The sequence below is a fragment of the Branchiostoma floridae genome, chromosome 11 (assembly GCF_000003815.2).
Source record: "Branchiostoma floridae strain S238N-H82 chromosome 11, Bfl_VNyyK, whole genome shotgun sequence".
Taxonomy (NCBI): Eukaryota; Metazoa; Chordata; class Leptocardii; order Amphioxiformes; family Branchiostomatidae; genus Branchiostoma; species Branchiostoma floridae.
Genome location: NC_049989.1, coordinates 9,591,790 through 9,617,708, shown reverse-complemented (window position 1 = coordinate 9,617,708; position 25,919 = coordinate 9,591,790). Strand labels below are relative to the sequence as shown.

The following is a 25,919-nucleotide window of genomic DNA, read 5'->3' as shown; positions in this document are numbered from 1 at the left end:
CTGCCGGCTAAACTCCTTCCCATTTGCCACAGCAAGATCTGCTTGGAGATTATTTGCCAATACAACATTTAGCTGCGACATAGAAAAATACTAGATGTTGTAGCTGGATGTTGTATTGTCAAAGTCTGCGATTAAGAATAGCAAAGTGCAAACGTAAAAATAGTCCCAAGAACTCTTATGAATAATATAAATCAACAACGGAACATTAAATAATTACAATGTCACAAGTGTAATATCCGAGCATACATTTATATTGTGCATGGGGGCTGGGATTTATGCTTTAGATGGTACATGGGTGGTGATTAATTATAATCGGATTTACATTTACATGGATCGGGGCAATGGAAACGATGCTTCCTAGCTAATAAAATATTGCTAAGCAAACAAAATATATGATAGCTCGTGTCTTAAACGCTGGGTTCTCTAATGTTTTCTGCATATCAGTGATTTCTTCTTGTCATGAAAAACGCTGAAGCTCTCATATTACAAAGCTCTCTTTCAAGATGTGATAGGAACCAGTTTCATTAGTAAGCCTATGTTGTGAATTACTGGTGACGTATGTTTTAGTAAGCTTAAGCCTCCAGGCCTTCGTTTCAATCACTTCTATTGTACACTCTGATTACTGACAGCTGCCTATGAACAGGACGGTCCTACTGCTACACTTGTCATGTACAATCTATCAATCTGATGTCTTATAGTACATGCTGCTTTTTGACGCACGTAGTTTTAACTTTACTTTTAATTCCTATTTGGTATATATCTTAATATGTTCTTTTTGTTTGCCTTTCAAAATCCAATGACCACCTAAATACTATTTTGGATATTCTTCGTCTTTGATGATTATTATTTGACATTATAACATTTACTTTGAGATGGTAGAGTTCATTACGCCGTATATTACGATTCCAAGAATGGTATTGAAATAAGGTTTTGATTAGCTGTTAATAAATGAAGACCTTTTTTATACATATATATCCACTGGGTTAATTACAGGTCGCAATAAGAAGATAGTTGACAGATACATGAAATATTTTCAATGTCAACCAACACAAGAATCATATTCTGCTATGTGAGCTCGACTTCTTGCTTCTTTGTGATACTGAAAATGTAGGAAAGGATAGGTTTTACAACCAAAGGTTTGTATAGATTTTGTAAATGGCTGCATGAGTTGATCATGTACAGGCTACAGAACTTGATCATGATGTATATTAGGTAATCCTACGATCTAGTAGATCCCAAAATAATGGAAAACTGTGTGTTAGCTGTTGATGCATGTATTGATCCCACCTGTGCTGTTCACGACATTAGTGTAAGACTCTGGTGATTCATGTCGGTAATCCTCTGGTATTAGCGCATCACGGTGACCAGCTAACGTGCGAGCACGCCCGTATTTAACCTCCATAGCAGGCTCTCTAAGGCCTTTTTTGGCTCATAATACACTTGCTGGCCATTTATTTCTGTACTGAGTCGCTGATTGCTGGCTTTTTCTGACTGGTGGCCAGGAAAAGTGTATTATGAGCCAAACAAGGGCCCCCAGAGAGCCTGCTGTGTGGAAGCTACCCATATTACCGTTTTAGTGAGTAGGCGCGAGATCCGTCCTTCTTTTGGAATCTTTTGATGGTCCCTTGGCATGGACTTTATTTTCAATGTTACAGAAAACGAAAATATACATGATAATGATAGATTACTGGTATTGCATTAAACCTCAGCGTACACTCATGTTCAAAAATTAAAGTGATGTTTACGATATATGTATATATATATATATATATATATATATATATATATATATATATATATATATATATATATATATGCCGTATTTATATTTAGAAATGGTGCGTTTTGCCACCAATATTAACAGGTTTATATATTGAAATTTTTCAATGTTGTAGAGCTTGTAATCTAACGTGACATCATGTAAGTCTAATCATAAATAATCTCCATAATGAATTTTATTTTATATATATATATATATATATATATATATATATATATATATATATATATATATATGCCGTATTTATATTTAGAAATGGTGCGTTTTGCCACCAATATTAACAGGTTTATATATTGAAATTTTTCAATGTTGTAGAGCTTGTAATCTAACGTGACATCATGTAAGTCTAATCATAAATAATCTCCATAATGAATTTTATTTTTTATCTGGTGTATTTGCAGCCAGTGCCATAGGCAGGTACACAAAGTGAGAAATGAGGCTGATTAACGTGGTCGAGGCACCTCCTCGAGCACGGGACCCCCGTTTTACGTCCCTCCCGGAAGACGATTTCGTAGAATGACCATTCTTGGTCGGCTACAGCATCCGGTCGTCCTTGGTTGGTCGCCCATCCAAGAACTGACCAGACTACGCGTTGCTTAACTTCCGAGATTGAGGGATCGGGTGTATCCAACGCGCCACACGGCCGTAGCTGAATACAGTACATTTTTTTCTGTAACGGAGACGCCCGTGACACAGTTTTAGTGAGTAGGCGCGAGTGCCGTCCTGACGGGTGGATGGAACATGGGATGTTTTTAGGATTACATGATGGAATATTTCGTACATGTGCATCAAGGGAGATGTACGGCCGCCATCTGAGTTAGTGTGTGCGCGCGGATTGTCTATATATTTCGTAGCTTTCTTCGGCTAAAGAAAACGATAATTACTAGTATCTAAAGACATTCTTGTAAAAAGGAATTCACACATCTTAAATAAAGAAGAATCCCGAAAGCTAGATGTAGCTAATCAAATAAGATCATTTAATGTAATCTAATTAATTACTTTTTATTATTATTTTCGAATTTTTAAAACTCTATTTGCATAATATCATATAGCAGAGGTCTGAAGTGCAATTCTAATTCAGAAACTTCAATTTACAAAATCAAGACTTAGTCCCTTCTTTTACGATTACATATTTGCAAATTGTAAGTACTTTACATATATATGTATTGTCAAAAGACGCACGAAAATACTTTTCTGTACTTTCCACAGCTTTACATTTCAGTTGTAACTGATACAAGAATAAGAATAAGAATGAGACAATAACGGAACACCTAGTTTGGTCCCTCCACATGGACTATCTATGCAAACAGCTCTCTTACCAAAAAAAAGCATATCCATCTGCGAAGCGTTATGCGCAGGTTTTTAAGCTTCCAGCAACATCATCAATCCCGAACAAGATTTAGACAACCATCGCGGGAGACACGGGTTGACCCACACTTGAAACCACAGCCCAAAAAGCTTTTAACCGGAAATGCGTCTTGAAATCCTCCTGCGTACTTCGTGCCTTTGGGAACGTTGTTTGGGTCAGAACTAAAGGCCAACTCGCTCAGATTTGGCGTGCCCATCCATCAAGCTCGGGCGCGAAGCAACAAGTTTGGGTGAAGTGACAAAGATGGTTTTGGCACTTCTGAAAACAATGTGTGTGTGTGTGCGTGCGTGACTGGGTGTGTATTCATATGTAGGGGGAGGGCGGTGTCAGTGTAAGTGTGTGCGTGTGTGTGTTTGTGCGATGTATTTGTGCGAATAGATTGTGATTTCACTGTAGGCCATTGTTCAATCCATTATACAAATGAAATCCTCCAGGAGCCACAAAACTGATGCGAGCGTGCAAGCTAAAAGCTTCAAAGAAGTTTGGCAAAAAGTTGCTTTCATTGTAAAATTAGGAAGGTTGAACAAACGTCTCAAAACACAGTAGTACACCGAACAATTTATTCTTAATTTCTGTTCTTTCACTTCGTCTTCTCTGACTTCTCGGCGCGCGAACTGATGTCATCCATATCATCAGGTCAACATCGCCTAAGTATGTGTTATGTTATATTCATATAGTTAGACTTGAGAAAATTAAGTTCAATGTCAATTTTGGGGCTTCCTTGCGGCTTTCCTTGGAAGTGCTACGAAACTTGCAGTGTTTATAATTTCTGGATATGTAATCTATGTTTGGGTGGGGGAGGAGATTGCTTTTGGGTCGGGACACAATTGGACCTACTAGCAGCTTGTTGGATATAGGTGTGCAGAGGCACAGGATTAAAAGATGTATTTAACGATGATGCATTTCTACATTTGCACCGTGTAATTCATATCCTGCTGTGATTACTCGTAAAGAAAATGGCTTTTCTCTACCTGGGATATTACTGATATCATTCAGGGAAGGAATATAAGGAACAGTTCTGCTGAGTTCTCATCTAATGCCGACCGAAAACGAAAAGAGCGATGACCAGCGTTCACATTTGCGGTGCTGAATATCATGACGAATGACATACAAGCGCAAACCTGACGGTTCCTTATAGGATATCCTGCCGAGCCATATATACATAACTCTATTAACTTTGCTATTAGCTGGGAATTTATTTGTCTGTATCAGATATTCTTTTTCTCTATTTGCACTGGCAGTCGAGAAACTATGAAACAAATGATTTCGGGGACCATATCATATGAGTTCGGTCATTTAACAACATGGTTATGTAATTATTAATAACCTTATGTTGCATGTTTCTGTCTACTACATTCTATCGTGTCATAAATGAATATAAGATATGCGGATTTTCTTTCTCTCTGAACTACGACTGCAATACTATATGGACTCATCTCTTTTACCCTTTGCATTCACGCGGTATATATCAAATAGCTGTCATTTGAATTACATACTTCATTTATTCAGGCTTCCGTCTACTGCATTCTATCATTTTATAGATGGGAATCTAATGATAACCATTTACCATTGCACGTAGTTATGGTTGTATTGACTCTACAAGCGTGACGTTGTGAACGTGTAGCTGTGTGCCGTACTTCGTAATGATCTTCATCCATCCGTACCTAGAGAATGAATTACGTGTACCTGATCAGATTTAACACAAACCGTACCTGCCATGCTGATAGTACTATATTGTTATGAGCAAGCAGACGTACTATGGACAGAATATCATTTACAAAGCTAGGAGACAAAGGCGCACATATCGAAGCTATTATCAGATAGATCTGCACTTACCGCGTGCTCGTCTGTAAGAGCGAACAGTAATTACACCCTATAGGTGCTCACGTGGAGAACGTTACAAGTACACGAGGGGGTACCTTATACCATGGACAACAACGTGTACATTAATGAGGACGATAATAAAAGGTCTGTTGGACTATGAGTGGTTGAGTGTCCGGTGAGGGTTTTAGTTATCTCGCACTTCAATGTAGTCCAATTATTTCAAGCATACATCTTTTTTCGCCTGAAGATTCCTCTGAGTGTCATATTGCAATCGTTTGTCCAAATATGGTAACACAGCCCCACGCATGCTGTGTTACTTCTTTTTATTCCTTTCCGTAGCGAGATGGTCTCGATGGAAAGGCTTGTGGTTAGTGCTGTTGACTTAGAATATGAAGGTTATGGTTCGAACCGCAGAAAGGCATCAGTTGTGTCCATGGGTCCAAGCCTGTTATCCCAAGCCAGTTGTGTCCATGGGTCCAAGCCTGTTATCCCAAGCCAGTTGTGTCCATGGGTCCAAGCCTGTTATCCCAAGATTTAAATGAAGAAAGTCAAGTTGAAGTTTATCGCACAATAAGTGTCATGTGTACAATGGAAGGTAAAGTGATGTATATTTTATCATACAACTGGTTATCCATTAATATAAACACATCGCATGTAGATTCTAAGCTATACAACACTGAAATAAGACCCAATATACAATATATAAGAAAGTACGATATTTGAAACTCATCTGCTAGTAAGATCTATATAACAATTTATCCTGTAGGACGTACAAAGCTACCGCTTTATCCAACGATTGATCCTGTGCGACAAAGAACCCTTAAGTTATCACACGATTGAATTGGAGGATTGTTCATCAAAGTCGACAGCACGAATCTTAACACCAGTTTATGATCTGCCCTTTGAAAATGCTGTCTGATCCAGATGTATTGAGACATGTGTCACAGAAATGGTGGCACGTTTTGCGTCATGTCGGCGGTAATGCTCTTATCTTAATCTGAAATGTACCTGGCAACGACAGGACTTAGCTGCCCAGGTCTATGAACCCATCAACAGGCATAATGTCAGGACTGAATATAGCATAATAATCCGGCAAGACGAGGGCCCCCGTAGATATAGTCTATAATATGTGTAAGAGGATTGGGCAAGTCCTTTGAAGATCATATATATGTTGGATGACTGCAAATGCCGCAAGGATCGCTTGTTTGTTTTTCTTTAACTTCACAGAGAATGTTTTGTTTCTGGTAGCTATTACGTGTATTTTTGTATACATGGTTTGAACATCATAACTCAGGAATATATGGCTGCATTGTCAAGACATTTGCCATGTTGGCTGTTTAGGTTATGCTCTATTGAAGAAATTATTAGATTTTGGGCCCCCTGGCGGCTTTTCTTGGTACTGCAGCGGTGCTTCCTGTTATGATTTCTCGTCTTCCTGAGAGGCTGGAGGTCCTGCAATGCATTTGGCCATCCTTTCATTTTCAGTGTCCCAAGTTAATCTTCCAAGGGTTTACCCCAAATGTCAGGATCTTTTCTTCGTCTACTCACAGGGGTTAGGTTTTGACACGTCCAATATTACTTGGAATACCTACGATCCAACGCTTTTCTAAATATAGAGCTTGCCAAGCCCTTCCCTCTTTCTTGGCTAATAGAAATAATGGCAATAGCTCGTATCTTAAACCAAGTGGATTTTCAAGTGCTAGTAACCTTCAGCGTCGACCTTCGTCTGCGCTTAAACTAAAACAGAGTACCACAAAACAGCGGATGTACTGATCTGCGATGATATATATTTGCGGGTTACCTTCAATCTCTTCAAAGAAAGCTTTACAAATTATAAGCTCCACTGCTGATACCACAATACTTACTTTATCTACATTCAAGAATCACACCGAATGTGTGTGAATACAATGTCAAATAGTATTGAAATCTGGGTTTAACCTTATTGATCTACTTGTTTTATTGTAAATGTACCGATCTAATGTACGTAATACCAAATCGGTACTGTGTCGGTTTACACAAAATTGTCCAGAATTACATCTTTGACATTTGTTGCTTTATACTTTTTCCTTCTTCTCCAAATCGGCTCTTTCATGAATTCATGCATCAGTTTCCCCGTCAGAAACAGGAGGGAACGTTATGTATGCACCTCATTTGTGTCATTTACCCATCGTTTCATCAGATTTGGCACATGAACAAATATCTTCAGCAACGCGCATACACACAACACACACAAAGAGCAAGATTCTAAACCTGTGATTTTAAATCATGTTGGTTACATATGACTCGCAAGTCTATAACGTTATATACATATATGCACCTCTTTTGTGGCATATGCCCACCGTTTCATCAGATTTGGCACATGAACAAATATCTTCAGCAACACGCATACACACAACACACACAAAGAGCAAGATTCTAAACCTGTAATTTTAAGTCCTGTTGGTTACATATGACTCGCAAGTCTATAACGTTATCTGTATATGCACCTCATTTGTGTCATTTACCCATCGTTTCATCAGATTTGGCAACGCGCATACACACAACACACACAAAGAGCAAGATTCTAAACCTGTGATTTTAAATCATGCTGGTTACATATGACTCGCAAGTCTATAACGTTATATACATAATTTTTATATGCACCTCATTTGTGGCATATACCCACCGTTTCATCAGATTTGGCACCTGAACAAGTATCTTCAGCAACACGCTTACACACACAAAAAAGAGCAGGATTCCAAACGTGTGATTTTATGTTGGCTACATCTGACTAACACGTCTGACGATGTAATCGACCCCTGCGCTGCTTGATGGATGAATACGAGACTAGATAAGACGGGTTCCTGCTGGGTTAGAGGCGATAAGAGGTGTGTTTGGGTGATGTGTCCGGCTTCAGGTGAAGAACCTGAATTTTCTACAGGTTATCAGTACCATCTTTACGCTGAAACGTCTGTTTGGGATTCTTAGAAAGCTTGCGCGGCAAAATGATGGGTAGGGTGCGTACCAGTACAAATATTCTGGTACAGGTACTGTCCAGGTCCAGAGGATCAGCTCCTGGTCCGGACCTGAACATGGACCTAATTGTTTGTGAAAAGCAATGGTCCCATTTCCTACAAAGGAATCTGTATGGCTGGGAATCTGACTCCCGCTGGCGTTTTAAAACCCTGTCTTCATGTCAGATCTGTATGTTTTACTGTTGAACCTCGGTAGAAATTACTCTTATTTACGTAGCTTCTAACTGCATTATTTTTAGCGCTTATTTTCTTTAGCTGAAGAGTACGCAACTTGATTATTGTCTGCAAAAGAATAGAATCTTGTGCTGAAGAGTGTTAATTAAGTTTACCATTTGAAGTGGCTCAACGTTTTAATAGTGTTTCTGTATCATTATACGGATAGGTACAATAGGCTCTTTGTAGACTGTTGCCCATAGACTAGTACTGCAGTGGGTAGAACACCCACTTTGTATTCTGTGCGTATCAAGTTCAAAGTCAAACCGAGACTTTGGAAATATTACTTGTTTGGGACGGAGTTTAGCTGTTTGTAATGTAGTGAGTTTTGTCCCTAGCATCCACACTATCACATGTTCCAAGAAGCTCTCAATAGATTTCCCACTTCAACGGTTCTGTCGGCACAACAGCTGGGTTTCCATTTCATATCTAATCCTCCTCTCTGACAACATTAAAGGCAATGTAGACCACCCTTTCAGCTTGAAATACGTTTCTACTTCTGATGTTGACATTCACCATACCGGAAGTGGTGGCAGCTTTATCGCTGAAAACTCTGTACTATGTCTACTGAGACGACAACAAGTCAGTCTTTTAGGCTTTGAGATAACTACATCCTGACTTTGATTTCTGTTTGGTATTTGCACTGGTCTATTTGCCTTCCTCACTGGTTGACACTTCATGTATAGGTTCACTTTATCAATGCCTTTTCAAAAAAAGAATCCGTTAAGCAGATAGACAGCAACGGGTGTCAGTGTTGAGATGATAGATTTTCTTTAAGCATGGAAATTTCACAATCACTTCCAAATCTCCTTTTAAATTCTTGACACACTGTCAGGGGATTTAACAGACAGTTTCAGAGCCATAATATCGATCATTTCCTTGATCCTTTCATATGTAAGGATCGTTCGTCGCAACGCAATATTGTCAAGACGTCCTTCTGCTTCGTTGATAGGGTTTGGAGAGTAACCTAATGTCAGTAAGATTTATCATGGTTATTTTCCAATGGAAAAACAGCTAAGAGTTTCCTTATTTGGTAGGCATAAGCGTCACTTGTCTGTGTCCCACGCTGAGAATATATTGACCACAAGTAGCTCATATAGCACTTTTCTCGGCACTTATTCAATATGTAGATATTGATTGCAGGCGCCTTTATTGCACCAAAAGTGTCATCAGATATTCCCAATACTTGACACTAAGGATACGTACAGCAAGGAATCTGAATTAGATCTGAAAGATAGTGCATATCTAGTTCCGAAAGGGAGTTTCCCACTTGAAATGTTTTTCCTCAGAAGGCAACCCGACAGATGTACCAGTCATTGAAGGTTCCTCTTAATGGCTACTGTAAATGCAGAAATGTTCGCAGTGGTTTATTAATTAATGTTCGCGGTTTTCGCGGTTGCCAATTCACCGCGAACTTAAAACCACCGCGAATAATTGTCCATGACAGTATGTGACTACAGTAGATGGCGATACCGCGAACTTACAGCCACTGCGAACACTTCATTTTCGCACTACAGCGAATTTAATCCCCGCGAACTTAAAATGCATTTTCAGTACCTCGAAGAAAGAAATCAAAAGTGTTGAAAGACAAGAGAGTGCTACATTGAAAGTTAAATGAAAAATAAAGGCAAACAGTCTGTTTCCATACTAGTATATTATTGAGCCATGTGGTTTATTAATATGTCAATATTACTTTTACAAATATATAGTAACATTAACTAAGTACGCTTGGCGTATCCCATAAAAAAGAAACTAGTCTGGAGTACTAAAGCTTCATCATTAATGCATATGGACAAAATAAAACGACGTTTTCCTAAGAGATGACTGGAACATATTTCCGCCAGACCGCCGAAATAACCAACATCGATCTTTTTCTTGGCCCCTGTCATTTCTTCCTTGTAAACTCCAGCTTGAGCGCACCCGCGGGAGACATACACTCTATATATGGGCAAACTATTAGATCAAGCTTCGTGAAAGAAGAGGGGAACTGAACTAGATGAATGGACCTATTATGGGCAAACAATTCACCGGTGATTGGTTTCATCTTTACTCCTGGATTCAGACACTTTATCGCAGTAGGGGATCCATTCATCGAAAGTGCATGGATTTATGAAGGGAATATCGCGCCATGTGTGTTACCTTTCTTCTTCTGTGTTCAAAACATTTCGTTTGGTGATCCTATCATTGAAAGAAGTCACTGTGTGAAAAACAAACATATGAAAGGATGCTGTACAAAGGTGTGTGAATAATATAAAAACCAAAAGGTGACAAAACTGGACATCACTTAATGCCCCAGAGTTGTGTTGCCTTAGATTCTCAAATGCATACCTTACGGCGGTGTTTACAATTCACCAGTAAAGAAAGCAATCCAGTGCTTTAGCTACCTTTCAGGTAAAATACACTTAGTGAGACATTTGGGAGAAGTAAATGCATACCTCTTTTTAGATGTAAGTTATAGCATTGTGCCTATCGTGATAAGCGTATAATACTTTCTACAACCTATTCTTGACTGGGGCAACGGCATTAGGAAGAAATCACCATTTTGCGTTGTCGTTACAGCAAAGCATTTCCCATAAAACTACACAGCACATATATTCTACCTACGATAGATGTAAGATTATGCATATCGTAGCAATAGCTTTCGTATAAGTTCTAGAGGATACCTAAAGCTCTGATAAGGTTGTTGAATGACTGCTACTTAACGGCACAAGGGAACATATCATATGTTGACGATTCAGACGTGAAACACAAAGAAACACTTCAGTGAGAATTCCTTATAATGTTTATCAGATTGTGACTGACTTTGACTGACTAACCGTTAGCTCCGAGATAAGACATACAAATGACGTCCGTATTTCAATCATTGGAGCATATCTTTAATCATAACGCAGAATGTGATGGCATCAGTGCTTTATTGATGACAATTAGATAAAAATGAAGTTTTTGTAATATCAAAGTGTAGTGAAAATCATATCTTTTAAGGACTGACATTGAAGTAAGCACACTTATGTAATGTAAGCCTAACAACGTGTCCTGCATGTATATAAGAAGAGGCAACCAAACGTCAATTTTTTTTCTCGTTTTTCTTAATGGTAGACAAAATGAACAAGAAATTTTAATGTTAACATTTTCGGTATGCCATGCAGGTTGAATAAATATTCAGGAACTTGAACTATGTGGGTCCAGATGTCTCACTGAGGGATGACTGCGGTGCGATAGCTGAGGATGAGTCCAGTCTACTATGAACGGTTTATTGAGAAGACATAGCCTAAAAAATCAACAATGGCAGCCCAGAGGCTGAATTAACAAGTTTTTTAACTGGCTTTACATAGTTTTGATTTGCATAGTTTTAAGATAAACTGAAACGTATTGGTGTTGCAGTTTCCAGAAACAGATAGACAGATGCCACTATGCCATGTGATTTTTCTACCCTTCCCACTCAAATTGCACTCAACAAAATTGTAACGCTGTAATCCTAGTGGTGCGGTTCCCTTCAACCTTACGTCCTGTTTCTAATAGATGTCCTAATACCGGTACCTTAGGGACACTGCTGCTTGCACAGTGGGAACACAGAAACAAATCCAGATTCTATCAGCTACCACCTACGCAGTAGAGTAAGGTAATGGTTCTAGTATCGACCTCTATTATGGTTGTCCTCGCCAAAATGGCTTCTTTGACACAATTAGACCTTATGATGCTTTCAGTGCTAATTGGGGTAGATATAAGTAGAATTACAGGAACAGTTGGGGGAGGCGACTGTCAAACTGTAATCGATGGTTGTAGTTTGGAAAGTGTGCGGAAGATTACTGGTTGCTGTCATCAGTGCAGATGGCCATGATTTGAAACTGTCAGACAGAAACTCCCCGTCCTCGTCCTCGCTATGGTGCAAGGCCACGTGCCTTCTCGCCACGCTGTGTTCTCGCGAGAGCACTTTTCAAAATGCCACTGGAGGTTAACCTGGGATGGGTATTATTGTTTAGACGTGACGGCTAGACCACCAATAGGAAGGGAAATCGTCAATATAGGATTTTAAAACTACCGGCAGGTGATGGTGCAATCAGGGGATCAATTAGACATTTGACCATAATGGTAAGCTTTCTTGTCGCTTCCGCCTTTCACCAATTTTCGTACGTTGAAGCTCTCATTATCTCCCAGGCGCAATTATGTTCTAATTGAAGGCAATTACAGCAGTGCAGAAGCTGACACAAAAGGCGATCTCAGAAATCTATAACACTTACTTTACCGACTTCTAGCATGCTTCTACTTTTGTCGTTTCTATTCTTGTCCTCTCAATTGAGGCTTATCGTTTTTTAATGATACGACAAGCTTCATTTCCCTTATTAACATTATCGACTTCAAGAAGGCGTTCGACAACTTCCGAGCTTCAATAACCCAATGAAATATGATTTATTAGACTATCTATCCCGGTACTGTTCTTTAGTTTTCAATCTTCAAGATAAGTATGGGACAAGGTGAAGGTGAGCGTTCCTACGAGAAGCGGCGGAAACTGAGCTCACTGAGCTCGCTTGTAAACGCTTTCTGAAATAAATGGCACCTGTAATGTACAGATAGTTGCTTTTCCGTCTTTTTATCTGCGACATAAAATCACAATTCACAGCAGTGATATCATGAAACCAGTATAAATGAGTCTCTTTGACATAATGAAAACTATTGAAACTTGGTATGTTACGACGCACAATAAACCACATAGATTGTGAATTCTCCTTTAAAACTAAGAGCTTCAGATATATGGCACCCTTATTCATCCTTTCTTCCGTTGCCGGTATAACATCTGAGGCGGCCTATCCCAAGCATTCACCCAACAATACTGCTCAGGGCACTCATCGCTATATTGCTGTAAATTGTCTCTTAATGTCTTATCGGGCATAATTCATATCCCTTTGTACCTAAAGGGCCCAAGCCTTTGTGCACACCTTGTGATGATAAATTGCCACAATACAGGTGTGAGGACCAAAGTTGCCGCTATCAGCCTAAAGAAAGCCTTATGAAATCACAGGATAATGGTTTGACGGTGGTACTTTGAAGATATTGCGTTGAGCTCCCGTTTCTTTATTGCTGCTAGTAAAATGGGAGGACCGACCCTGAGTCAGCTATCAATAAGACATCTGGCGCCAGCAATGTAATGTTGTGCGCCTCCTTGGACAGACTTACTTCAACATGTCATCATATATTCCGGTCCTAAACAGAGGGGCAGACGTTGTCTGGTCAATCAGAAATCGTGTAGAGTAAACTGGACAGTCATGCCTTTAAGTACTCACAACTCTAGATCCGAGATAAGAGAGTCGCATTAATTCGTAAGAAAGACAGATTCATCCAGTGGAGGCTCAAGGCTCTGATATAGTTGTACGTACTGAAGAACAATGTGAACCTACAGAAATATGCACCAGGAAAAGGCATACCAACTAGGAGCTAAAAACTCACTGTGACAAACTTTTTACTCTAGATGAAAAGAATTATAATCGATTTTTCACAGGTCGATGCTGAAGCAATCTTGTCTCACTTTGCTTACGTCATCAACTCGTCCCCAGAGTCTTCCCCCTCTTTTCATAATCCATTTGAATGATTGGTTTGCACCTCGCGGGGCCTGCCCCAGCCTCCTATCTATATTGGATTTCTGGTCTTTGCTTCATAGTTAAGTAAAAGGGCGATTGCTTCTCAGCCACTGGTGGACAGACAACCTTTTGTAGCTTTTTTTTCAGGGCAATAGTTGATGAGGATATCTTTTGGACGAATTTTAGAATAGAGGTGTTTGGTAATTGACACTATCTTCTTGTGTGATGAATGGAGTATGTATTTGATACAGGCTCTTAAGAAATAGAGATAGCGGGCAGAATATCAATATGTGAAGGTGTGATAAGGAAGCTATCATGTCACCTCTGTTCTTGAATATCAAAAACAATATTAAAGTAAATTAAACATAAACAGTGTTATCTTAGGTTCGGTGATGACGAATTGTTATGGGAGTTTCCTGCCTCTCACTGCAAATGTGGAATGTTGTCGCCAATTTGTCGAGACATTCTTCAACATGAAATGTCGTCCAATGTTGCCATTTAGAACAACTTTATGAAACATTTGTTATAAGACTAGATTGAAAAAGATGAAAAACGATAGGGTCATTGACATCTTTTGGCTGTAACTCCAGTACCAACTGCGAATACACATGTAACGTTAGGCATCAGTTTGTCTTCAGCCGTATGTTTTGTAACACTTACATACATTTTTTTCTCCCAGTTGCGACAGTAAAACCATCCGAGTGGCGGTGTGCATCAGTTTCTCCTGGATCGCTGGCCTCACCGTGGCCATCGCCGAAGCCGTTTTACCGACCACTTCACACTTCCACGAGCGGTGCCTGGGGCGTACCGGCGGCCTGGGCCGGCAGACGGACGCCATCCCGCTGCAGACGTACAGTGTGGTACCCGTGGGGCTGGTGGCGCTGTTTGTGGTCACAGTCTGTTATGCTCTCATCGTCAGAGCAGTCAGGTAACACTGCTGAGATCACATATTTGTGTACTTGATTATTGATGTTGATGATGAATGGTTTATTAGGTTAAACATCTCTCGCAGGCTATTGGCTGAATCGCGGATTCTTTACAATTAATCATTGTCAAGACAGATGTTGTTACAGAATCTGGTACAATATTAAAACATTGTTTGGAAATAATAAATAATACAGTAGAACTTAGCATAAAGAAAATAAAAGAAATAGTAAAGGAAACACTTTGAGCAAAAGGGCTTTAGCACGAACCCTCAATTTCATGTAACATAGCAAGTGAATAAACATGACTCAGTTCATAAAGTCAATAATATAACTTCAACACACACGATTTTCCACAAGATCGCACGCTAACATCACCATTAAAAAAATTGCGCATGCATTAAAAAGATCTACCAATACAGTATCGGTAATCCAAGAGTAATGTACACTTCAGATATCCCGGTTTTTTTTTAGAAGACAGCGCTATGATTTTTTTTATGTAAAGGAGTAACCAGTGGACTTATGAAAGTTGACGTTATATATATAATATCATTCCTCAGACTGATGTAAATTAAGAGCATGGGGAAATAGAAATTAATCTATAATATTGTCGTGGACCTGAGACATATTAGCAAACAATCGGTCCGTTTTAGTTCAGTTTGTAGTATTTTAATCGGTTTAATTCAGTTATTTTAATGACTTGAACCAATTCAACGGTAGGGTAAATGATATTTTGATCACATCAATCATTTCTAATACCCTGAATAATCTACTGATGTGCTCTTTATCTCGATGTGATGTAGATTATGGCACGTGGAAGTGGATTTATATTGCAATTAAGATAATCCATTATATAGAGGGCAATCGGTCCTGTGGTGTTCAGTTGATTAACATTGTCATTAGATGAATCACTGGTATCTAGGGTAATATACTTTACTGATCAAGATGGAAAGGATTGGAAGAAAGGTTAAAGATTAAAGCGAATAAACGCCCCGGAAAGGTGAAAAAGTCAACCATATACTCTCGAAGTATGTGTTTGATGCCAATTGGCTTTGGCACTAATATCTCCGAACAGGAGGCCTCAGACAATAATATTATTTGATTTATCTTTGTCGTCATGACAGCGCTGTTCAACTGAAGAATTCTCAGTGTTCTTTTTTATTTTCTCAGGACTATTACTTATATAATTAGATAATAATAATATAAACATAAAAGAAGAAGCTTTGAAATCAACACAGGTTTTCAATTTATTTCATGATCAACTGCCAACAACTGATGTTGAGTGATGTTGAATAAGAAAAAAATCAAGGAAGCGTTTTTGTATCTGTCAAAAATGTTTGGACGTAGATATATATTTGTGTACAGTTATGATATTGCTTGTCCTAAGACCTTACGGTTGGCGTTACTTTTGCTTGAGCGTGAAAATGAAGTTTTCAACCAACAGTTTTCTTAACTTTCAGGGTCCATATGAAGCGCCGCCTGACACGTCTTCGCCCACGCCGGCCCGTCATCTTCGTTCAGGCGGCTCCAGATAACACCGCCCCCGACAACAAGTCCTTGGGGAACGACTGCAGTGTTGTCATCGTCCCTGCCACCCCTTCCATCTTCTCTCCCTCCGCTGTCACCGGGAACAGTGAAGCCTTTACGTTTGCCTCCCCCGCCAGTTCCCCTGGTCCGTGTTTTTCCAGCGGAACATCGTCTCAAATCACCCTGCAGACGCCCATAGCTTCCCCGTGTAACTCCCGCCTCTCCTCGCCCGTCCCTCCCGGCCCTATGACTACCCTACCATCCCCCATCCCTCCCAGCCCTATGGCTTCCTACTACTCAAGCTCAACATGTACACCAAATACAACATCTTCACCGTGTATGCCAGATACGGACATAGAAGAACTGACCGAAGATTCCACCCCACAACAAGCCCCAAACAGACATTTTCTCTTCGATCACGAGAACATCATGGCGCACCAACATGGCCGACAACTGCACGGCCACGAACAAAGGCATTCTGGGAAATTCTTGGCAATCCCCGAAGATCAGGAGGGGGATAGGCCGGTGACGCCTACACATGCGCACGAGTTTCACACGTTCGGAAATTTTCTATCCGTGCCAACACCAACCGTCTTTCGAGAAAGGGACAAAAAGTCGCCGCAATCAGCTACAGAAGGATACGAGCTTGAAACCATGAGCGAATCCCCCTCGCCAAATGCCGTATCAAGGACGCCAACGGACATTCCCAAATCACACAGACGTTCGTCTATGTCTGCTCTTCATAGTCACCGCTCCTTCTTCAAGCGAAGAGTCAGTTGGACACACGCTGACAGCTATGACCTGAGTCAAAAGGGCAATGCCCCAGTACCCGCCATCAACCACACCTGTAGTCCAGTTGTAGAACTCCCCACTGACCAGATTACACGACGAAAACTGAGCTGGACATTGCCTGACCTAACCAAAAGATTCCGTGTGCGACCAAACAAGGAGGAAGACAAGGGAAAGTCGCCCGATGACGACAATGGTACTGCCCCAAAGACCACAGTCAGTCGTATCGATTTACGTACAGAAACTGTTCGGTACTATCGAGACGATGAAACCTCCCTTCCTGACGTCACTTGCCCACCGTCATCAGACTCGAACAGGCAGAAGTCGCTCCCGTCGGTTACAGGAGGGCAGGCATCTAGCACCTCACGGGACGGTAAGACTACCGAGGGCTCTAGGAAGAGAAGAACCCGCCTTGCTGATCGCTCTCCGAGTCAGAGAATACCAGATGCCATGGACAAGTCTGCTGCCATTCGTTCAGTCTATATCATCCTGGCGTTCATCGTTGCCTGGATACCGTTGCCCGTGGCGATGCTGATAGAGTACCTGGTGGACAGCCCTGTTGTGTATAATTTTGAGACGGTTGCCTATGTGCTGATGTTGACCACCAGGGTCGTACATCCGTTGTTATATGCTTGTTTCCACAAAGGTTTCAGGACTGAATTCCGACGCAGCCTTAAAGGCCTCAAATGCAAGAGGGAAACAGCATAAACTGTACAACATTTTGTCTGCTTAGAAAGTCTATGAGTTTGATACCAGGATTTGTCTTTCTTTCAAGTCTTCAGGCAAGAAACTTTAAAAAAGAGAACGCCAGGAATCTATGGCGTAAAGATTATGTGAAAAGCTTGTAATAAACAACGCCAAACTAGTTTGAAATCTAAATTTTATGTTGAAAATTTGAATTGGAGACTTTTTAGTAAGTCTATCATGTACCTTCAGGGAGAATTAGGCTAAAAGTTAGTTCTGGTTTAAACATGGACAATGTACATGTATTTATTACATGTGCTCACTCATTTAAAATATCATAACGCTTAAGACTCAACTTGTACTTGGACAATGTATATGGAGAGTCAGGAAAAGAAGGATACACGTGTTTTAGGCAGATATTCACACTAGTCGTTCTGTTTAAAGGAGTGCCTAAGAGTTCATTTAGAATTGCTTGACAGTTCATTAATCAAGTCTTGTGAGAAATATTCTCAACGCCTGTCTAAAAGACTGACGTAACGTATTGAGTTGACTTAAGCTTTCTTTCAAGTTTTGTTCTACAAAATCCTAAAAACAGGAAAAGGTTTGACGGATTAAAGAAATATGAAATATAACATGGGGTTTGATATTTGTGAATTCTATGTACTATCCTCACAGTTTGTTGATAAATCTATATTTGACACAAAAAGATAATGCAGCTCTAGCTAAAGACATTTCAATCACTTAAGGGTTGCAGCTACAGACGATATTGCCAATATTTTTAAAGATAAAATAGCATTAGATGACTTTTGGCAGCTTTGATTTATACTGACATAAGGAAGTAAACTTCCTATACTGTTATTGCTAAACATTTGCAAATGTGTCCTGTATCTTAACTGATAAGAACAAATGATATGTTCATTTCATATGGACATTTTTGATTGATTTTTGTATCCCAATCCACCTTTTGTATGTACTATTTTGAAATAATTATAAAACACTGATCTCCGGACCTCACTGGCATAATTGATAAAATTGACAACGGACTTCCTCCAGCAATAGTATTACTTAGGTGCCATAAAGATAAATCAGTATTTGTTTTGGCGTGCGTCTACGTATTTTTTTGTATTTTCTCTATTTTGTTACACTGAGTGCAAAGCAATACCCAAGTTTATTGTTACTTGACAATACCAGAGGGATTAGAGGCTGTTTTCAGACGCTAATGTATGTCTTGTGTACGTTCCTTCTTTTGCACTTTGAAACTGCGATCTGACTGATTAAAAGTACCAAAGAACATGTCACTTTTTTCTCGAAGAACAAAAGCTGGACTAGTCAGTTTGCCTCTCTTTATAGAAGTGTAGCAATATGCGTTGTTAACAGGCTAAAATTTCACATGTACAACTTCAGACCATTCACTTATTGGTTTTTTCATGAAAATTCAGAGACAATAATTGCTCCTATTTTTTAATTTTTTTAAACATAGATTTTCTGAAACTCAAATTTCTACATTGTCTTCGCTATAGTGCCCAATACCTTGATGCCATTTAACCGACTGTATTTTAATGTAGAAAGGTAGACGTTTAGCTTTGTAAATCATGTACAGTAGAAGTAAAAAGATACCTTTATATATGACAAAAGTTACCGATTTCTATGTTTTTCTAATCATAAGCAAATATTGGTGATTAATGGTATATTCACGATACGAACACGTATTCCCAATGCAATAACGAGCTTTCTTAAATTTGAGTTGAGTCTTGTGTATGAGAAGTGATCTTAATACAAGTGTAATGGGCAAGGTGGCATCGGTATGCTTCAGAGCATTAGGAAAATGTAATATTAGCAACCTACTATGTACCATGAAAATTGCAAAGTCCCATTCAAATTGAAACCGGCACACTTATTGATCAATGTAAGGCCTACTGGAACATATCAAACATCATGTAGATCACAGACAATATCTGTTTGTTTAATGCCTGGATGTTTTTGTATGTTTTCTATCACTTTTGTGACTATTTTATGTGTTCATGTAACAACTATTATTCTTTTTAGAATATAATATCTTCACAGGCATTAAGAATAAGACAATGTACAAATAACGATGTACAGCGTTGTCACTAAAATAATAGTAATCAAAGCTATCATTGATGTATCACTTTCACACAAGGTACAAGAAAATAAACAAAAGAATGTTCTAAGATTGTTATTGTCTCTTGTTGTGATCATTATATCTGATAAGGTATCATATTGATTTCATTTTGATGCCATCTTGAATTTTTTAATTCTTGGAAAGAAGATTTTGAATTTTGCTGAAAGAAGAATTTGATAGAGATAAAACATCTAAAATTATAAAATACTATTGTATAGATAATAACTGTGACTGCAATGGTTATGTCTGAACACACACACGTATCTAAACACACAAACGTACACATAAAAACACAATTTGGAAAGCCACGTCAAACATTGCTGTCATTTCGAATTCTAATAGATCGTTTTGAGATGCAATGATTATAATTTACACTATACTATACTAAGGGGCCAGCATCCAGCAAAAATGTAAATTACATGAACAATTCAATTACAATTCAATTTCTACAACTGGATAAAAACGGAGATTTACTTTGGTCCGGACGTTTCGAGTGACATCCATCACTCTTCTTCAGCATCGATAGAATGAACTGGCAAAACAGTTCAATACAAGTACAGCTAACTGCATAAACTGATTGAACACGTCAATGCACTAACTCCTAAGGATCGTATGCAAATGTACATATCACTCAAATGTTAATCAGTGTTCCCTATGGTAGGACAAAGATATTAACCTTTGTTGTTGTAAGTTGTGGGAGTGATGTTATAACAACTGTCAGCATATTGCCACCAAGCAATTTCGAAAATTACACCGGGACTGGAACCACAGTCCCTCCGGTCACGATGTCTGTTCTTAGTAATCACGAAAAACAATCAAACACCAACAGCTGAACGTCTGTTAAACAGATGTGAACTCCCTGGTGACAGAAATATTCCCGCCCTAGAGACCACACACCTGTAGATTGATGACATTGTTAATTACTTTTTGTCCTCCGGTTCTCTGCGTCGTGACAGCGTCTGCGTAGCCTTAAGGACGTTGGGACTAGTTCGTGACGCCCGTGGGCGTGATCCGTGATCTCATGCAAAGGAAACAAGAAAAGCACTTGGCTTGGAATAAAACTGTCAGGACGTGGCTACTCCCATATGTTTATCATTTTTGCAGTCTTGATAAACATCTAAATTAAGTATTTTCTTTATCTTTTTTGTTACTCTGGTAGCCGTAACAATAACTCTCATGGTTTAGTTCTTTAATACACTAACACAAACACAAAAACGGTAAATTTGAATGGATCCACTAAAAGCTCTGTCAATCAATCCCTAAAGGTACATGTATGCATACTTTAGATTTCCAGGTGTTAAAGACATTACGGAGTAGGTCTCGATAGCATAATATTTTTTTGACATTCTGATGTCATATACCCGGCGGAAGTGTTCAGTGTTGAGATTAAAGTGAATTCCAATCTCCATATGTTAAGCAAATCACGTACGGACCATCATCTCTTCAGGAAGCCGTTTGATTACTTTAATTACCATAATCCAGTTTTCCTCCTTTCTTCCATCACCGAGAAGATTACAGGAAGTACAGCTTATCTGCGTTAAATGATGAACTGTCTGTCTTTAAAGACAAACATCAGCCCACGTCTTTTAGATAACTGCGTGTTAAATACCTGGGTATGTTGGCATTTATAGTCATTATAACCCCCCCCCCCCCCTGAAAAGGGGACTAAGCGGTGTCATATTGAAACCACTGCCCTAGAAAAGCATGTATCTGTCACTCTGTAGTAAGAGTTCAGCCTTTCGAGTCAATGTCTTAGGTCTTACGGCTGGGTCTACACGTAATTACGTCTGTGAAAGACGGAGGTAAAGTTTGTGTTCAAAGCCATACTGTACGAGGGGTGATCAATAAGTTTTCGGCCTAACCCAGAAATAATAAGCACAACTCAAATTTTGAGGCACAACTTTATAGTATGATGCCTTTTATCAATATCCTCCAAATTACAAATCATTGGAGTCATTACTTTCCAGGCATTCGTTTTATGCAAATTAGAAGGTAAGTCGCGAGAAAAAAGTGGTGTGACTTGTGATCAGACACGTGTGGGTCGAGTTCCCCATGCCGTAAATTAACAAAAGACATTGTCAAAATGTTTGATAATGATTCTCCTCCTATTTCAAGCAAAAAAAATTGGGTGTCTGACTTCCAGCAGCGCAAGATGACCCGCCACATCAGGTCAGGTCAATTGTCCACGTTTTTTTCCTTCTCCCTTACCTAACATTACTGGGTGTCGCCTGCAAAGTAATGATCACAATAATTTGAATTTTGGTACAGATTTATATAAGACGTTATACTTGACATCTATGCTTCGAAATCTGAGCTGTGCTTATCATTTCTCCGCAAAACCGATGACTTATTGATAATCCCACGTACTTGTATAAAATCTTATATAAATGTGTACCAAAATTCAAATTATTGTGATTATTACGTTGCAGGCGACACCCAGTAACGTCAGGAAAGGGATAACGAAAAAAAAGTGGACAATTGATCTGAAACCTGAGGTGTGCGGGTCAAATTGTCTGATCAAACTTCACCCTTCTTTTTCTCGCCACTTACCTTCTAATTTGCATAAAACGAATGCCTGGAAAGTAATGACTCCAATGATTTGTAATTTGGAGGATATTGATAAAAGGCATCATACTATAAAGTTGTGCCTCAAAATTTGAGTTGTGCTTATTATTTCTGGGTTAGGCCGAGAACTTATTGATCACCCCTCGTACTCCAGGGGAGAGTGGTCGATACAATTACATTTTGGAATTCAGAAAAAATATTACTAGCAGAACGGAAACACTCTCCTCTGGAGTATAGTATGGCTTTAAGTATGTAATACTGTTTGTTTTCGCAGCAATGATTGAAGAGGCACTGGATGCGGGAAGTGTTGTCAAAGTTGAGTTTCACGAAAGAAAAGAGCTTTCAAAGAGGACACTAAATTCCACTCAAATTTCCCCCTGTGTTTACAGAAAAGTAGAAAACTACCCTTCTCCCTAACATCACAAAATCCACATATTATTATACATAATCGTCGTCACGGGTAAGGTATAGACAGCATCAAGTCGACCGATAAATCATATTCTTTATACCATATCTTGCCAGCCGGGTACTGCATCAACTTGGGACCGCTTTCAAACCACCGCCGATACTCCATAAAAGCTCGCACATTTGATGGACATTTTCCCAATTCGAGGAAGCACAAGGTAGTGGTATTAGCAGAAGATGAATTAGTGAAGAGGGAAAAGTGCATCATTGTTTGTAATAACAGATGGCAGGAAGCCCGCTAGGAAAGTATCCCTCCCGTTGCTTTGTCATTAATCTACAGGCAGGAAGTGCTATTGAGAATACTTCCCTAGCCATAAAATGGCGATGTTTCCAGCATATTAGGCCACAGCAAATACATTTCATGGATGACATCCTCTACAGTTTGAAAAGTGATAAGATAGGGCGAAAAAAAACAAGATGGGTAAAAAAAAAGCAAAATGGCAAATTTCCAAAATAGACACCATAGACGTGGTAACAAGAATTGACAAAATATGATATCGCAAGCAACAAGGCTGTGGTAGACTGTTATCACTAACCATGTTGGTAACATCCATATTGGTGCCACTTTTACAACTATCCAGCAAGTTTCACTTCTGCCACTACAGTCAAGGCTGCCTCTCAAGTGTCAATTCTACATACAATTATTAGCTAACAACACAACCTATTTACCAATTTTTGGTCTATCTGACCATCCCTGTAGAAGAAAATAATTATTTTTTTCTTCTGAAATCAGTCGAAAATTAATGAGCGAGTGGATGTCATCCATAAAAGTTACTTGCTGTGGCCTAACGCACCGTCGTGATGTATGATTGGTTATCAGGTCAACTGACTGAAAGTGCGAGATTTGATCTGGGTTGCTTCCTAATATGGTAAATCCTCCGGTAGGGTTTTTGAAGGGGACCGACTCTATGACTTTCCGTGACTATAATGTGCACTTCACTCGACGTGTAAACAGCAAAACACATCGCTTAGATCTAGGCGATCATTTGCCACAGTGTGAATGATGTATTGTAGATCACAACCTTAGATCAGTTTTCCCAGATGAGCACATTGAAATGTATGATATTCTTGACAAAATTCATTGGGAATCAAGTCAACTAAATATTTTTAAAATCTTACCAAGCTTCAAGGGGGTCCAAACATACAACCTATAATAGTGAGTAAAATGATTTGCCGAAGCAAGAAGCTACTTGCATATACTTAAGGCCCTCTGTCTACAAGGTAGCATTACAGATTACAATCTTTAGAAAATATATATGTAAGAAGTTTACATGATAAATCTTAGTGTTCTACGTTGTGATCCTCCTCACCGCTGATGGTATAGAATGATAGATTTTCTTGATTCTGTGCCCACAGCGCTGCATTCACCCAAAGCTTCCATTAACCGGTCCTATCTAACATCCATTCGTGTTTTTCTTTCAAATCAAAGCCCCCATTTCCTGAGTAAGTCAACATCTGTAGAGAACGCTTTAGTAAGAATTATGATGTTTTGAAAGATATCAGAAAAGCCGTTAACATTCTGCCAAAACTAATGTGATTTTGGCAATAAATCTTGTCGTTCCATTAACCTCTGCATATGCAGACGCAGGTCAACAACCTCAACATCGTGGAACAATCTGAAAAAAACGTTTCAAGTTGTAGACTGGAGCTCATATTCGTTATTGTCGTCGTCATTGTCGTAAAAATGCTCACTCCATGAAAAGTTGGTGTGTGTGTGTGTGTGTGTGTGTGTGTGTGTGTGTGTGTGTGTGTGTGTGTGTGTGTGTGTGTGTGTGTGTGTGTAGGTCACTGTGTGTGTTACTGTGTGTGTGTGTGTTTGTGTGTGTGTGTGTAGGTCACTGTGTGTGTTACTGTGTGTGTGTGTGTGTGTGTTTGTGTGTGTGTGTGTAGGTCACTGTGTGTGTTACTGTGTGTGTGTGTGTGTTTGTGTGTGTGTGTGTAGGTCACTGTGTGTGTTACTGTGTGTTACTCTGTGTGTGTGTGTGTGTGTGTGTGTGTGTGTGTGTGTGTGTGTCAGGATACTTTGATGTTATTATAATAATGATGTTTGGCATGTAGGTCGATTTTGATCCCACTGTGGGTGATGGATGGCCGTGTGAATATTGCAGTGAATACAAGACTGGCCACAAACAGATATTGAAACACAGCCCAAATCGATGATTTCAGTAACAAACTGTACTTCTTATCTCAGACTCCGCATGCATACGAGCATCGTAGATTATAAGAATGCTATCATTAAATTCAGGAAATCCACAATTTCGACGATTAAAGGTCCATTAATCTTGTTTGTATAATCTACATCCTCCGTCAGAAGTTATGATGGACTCTTCAGTGAAGTCTGAAAGTCCTGAAGACCAGGCTTTAAGGATGATGAGTCATGTGAAGTAGTTTGTTCGTTCTTTTAGACTCTTTAGACACTAGTAGCACATATGGCAGCAAGTTTTTTCTCTGTTTCTGTAGCAGGTTATATCTTTTCAGGGAGGGCTTATACTAGCCCATCCCAACCCAGGATTGAGACGGGATCTCCCAGGTACCAACTAATCGGAACCAGAAATTGAAATGTGAGGATGCTACCAGTTGAGCCACAAATACATCCTTATAGCACCTATCAGATGTGTTGACTATTTTCGAAATCAAGCGAAATTCAATGCGCACGCTGTTGTCATTCATAAACTTTATTTGCTGTTGCCTCAGCCTTGCCAACTCAGCCTCACATTAGTACAAGCCTGGATCAGATATGTGTATACTCGTATGCAACCACACAATGGTTACAATGATGACTAGTCTATTTAAGCCCATAGGGCGTTGGGTTATGATTTTCACCAAGTAGTTTTCTCTGAATCTGGCTTCAATGCACTAACAGAAAAGTCAGGTATTAAACTACCGTTGATGAGCGTGTTATCTTCGCATTTTGCCACACCATGAAAAGAAAGCTGTGCAATATAATGATTGTTATTGGATTCTAAGGCAACTGGCATTGCAATCAGCCTCTGGCCTTCCGCCCACGACGATTGTTAGCCTGTCATGTTAATGGTATCCGGTAGGATCAA

The 25,919-nt window shown here is 39.4% G+C and overlaps 1 protein-coding gene across 1 annotated transcript in view; it reads left to right on the top strand.

The window, feature by feature from the left end:
- Positions 1-19,858, top strand: part of LOC118425980 — a 22,730-nt gene extending 2,872 nt beyond the window's left edge. Inside the window, exons 2-3 of the mRNA XM_035835172.1 lie at positions 14,453-14,701; positions 16,157-19,858. Coding sequence (XP_035691065.1) covers positions 14,453-14,701; positions 16,157-17,720 — 1,813 coding nt within the window. The 3' untranslated portion in view covers positions 17,721-19,858. The remainder of the gene's footprint in view (positions 1-14,452; positions 14,702-16,156) is intronic.
- The last annotated feature ends 6,061 nt before the right edge of the window (positions 19,859-25,919 follow it).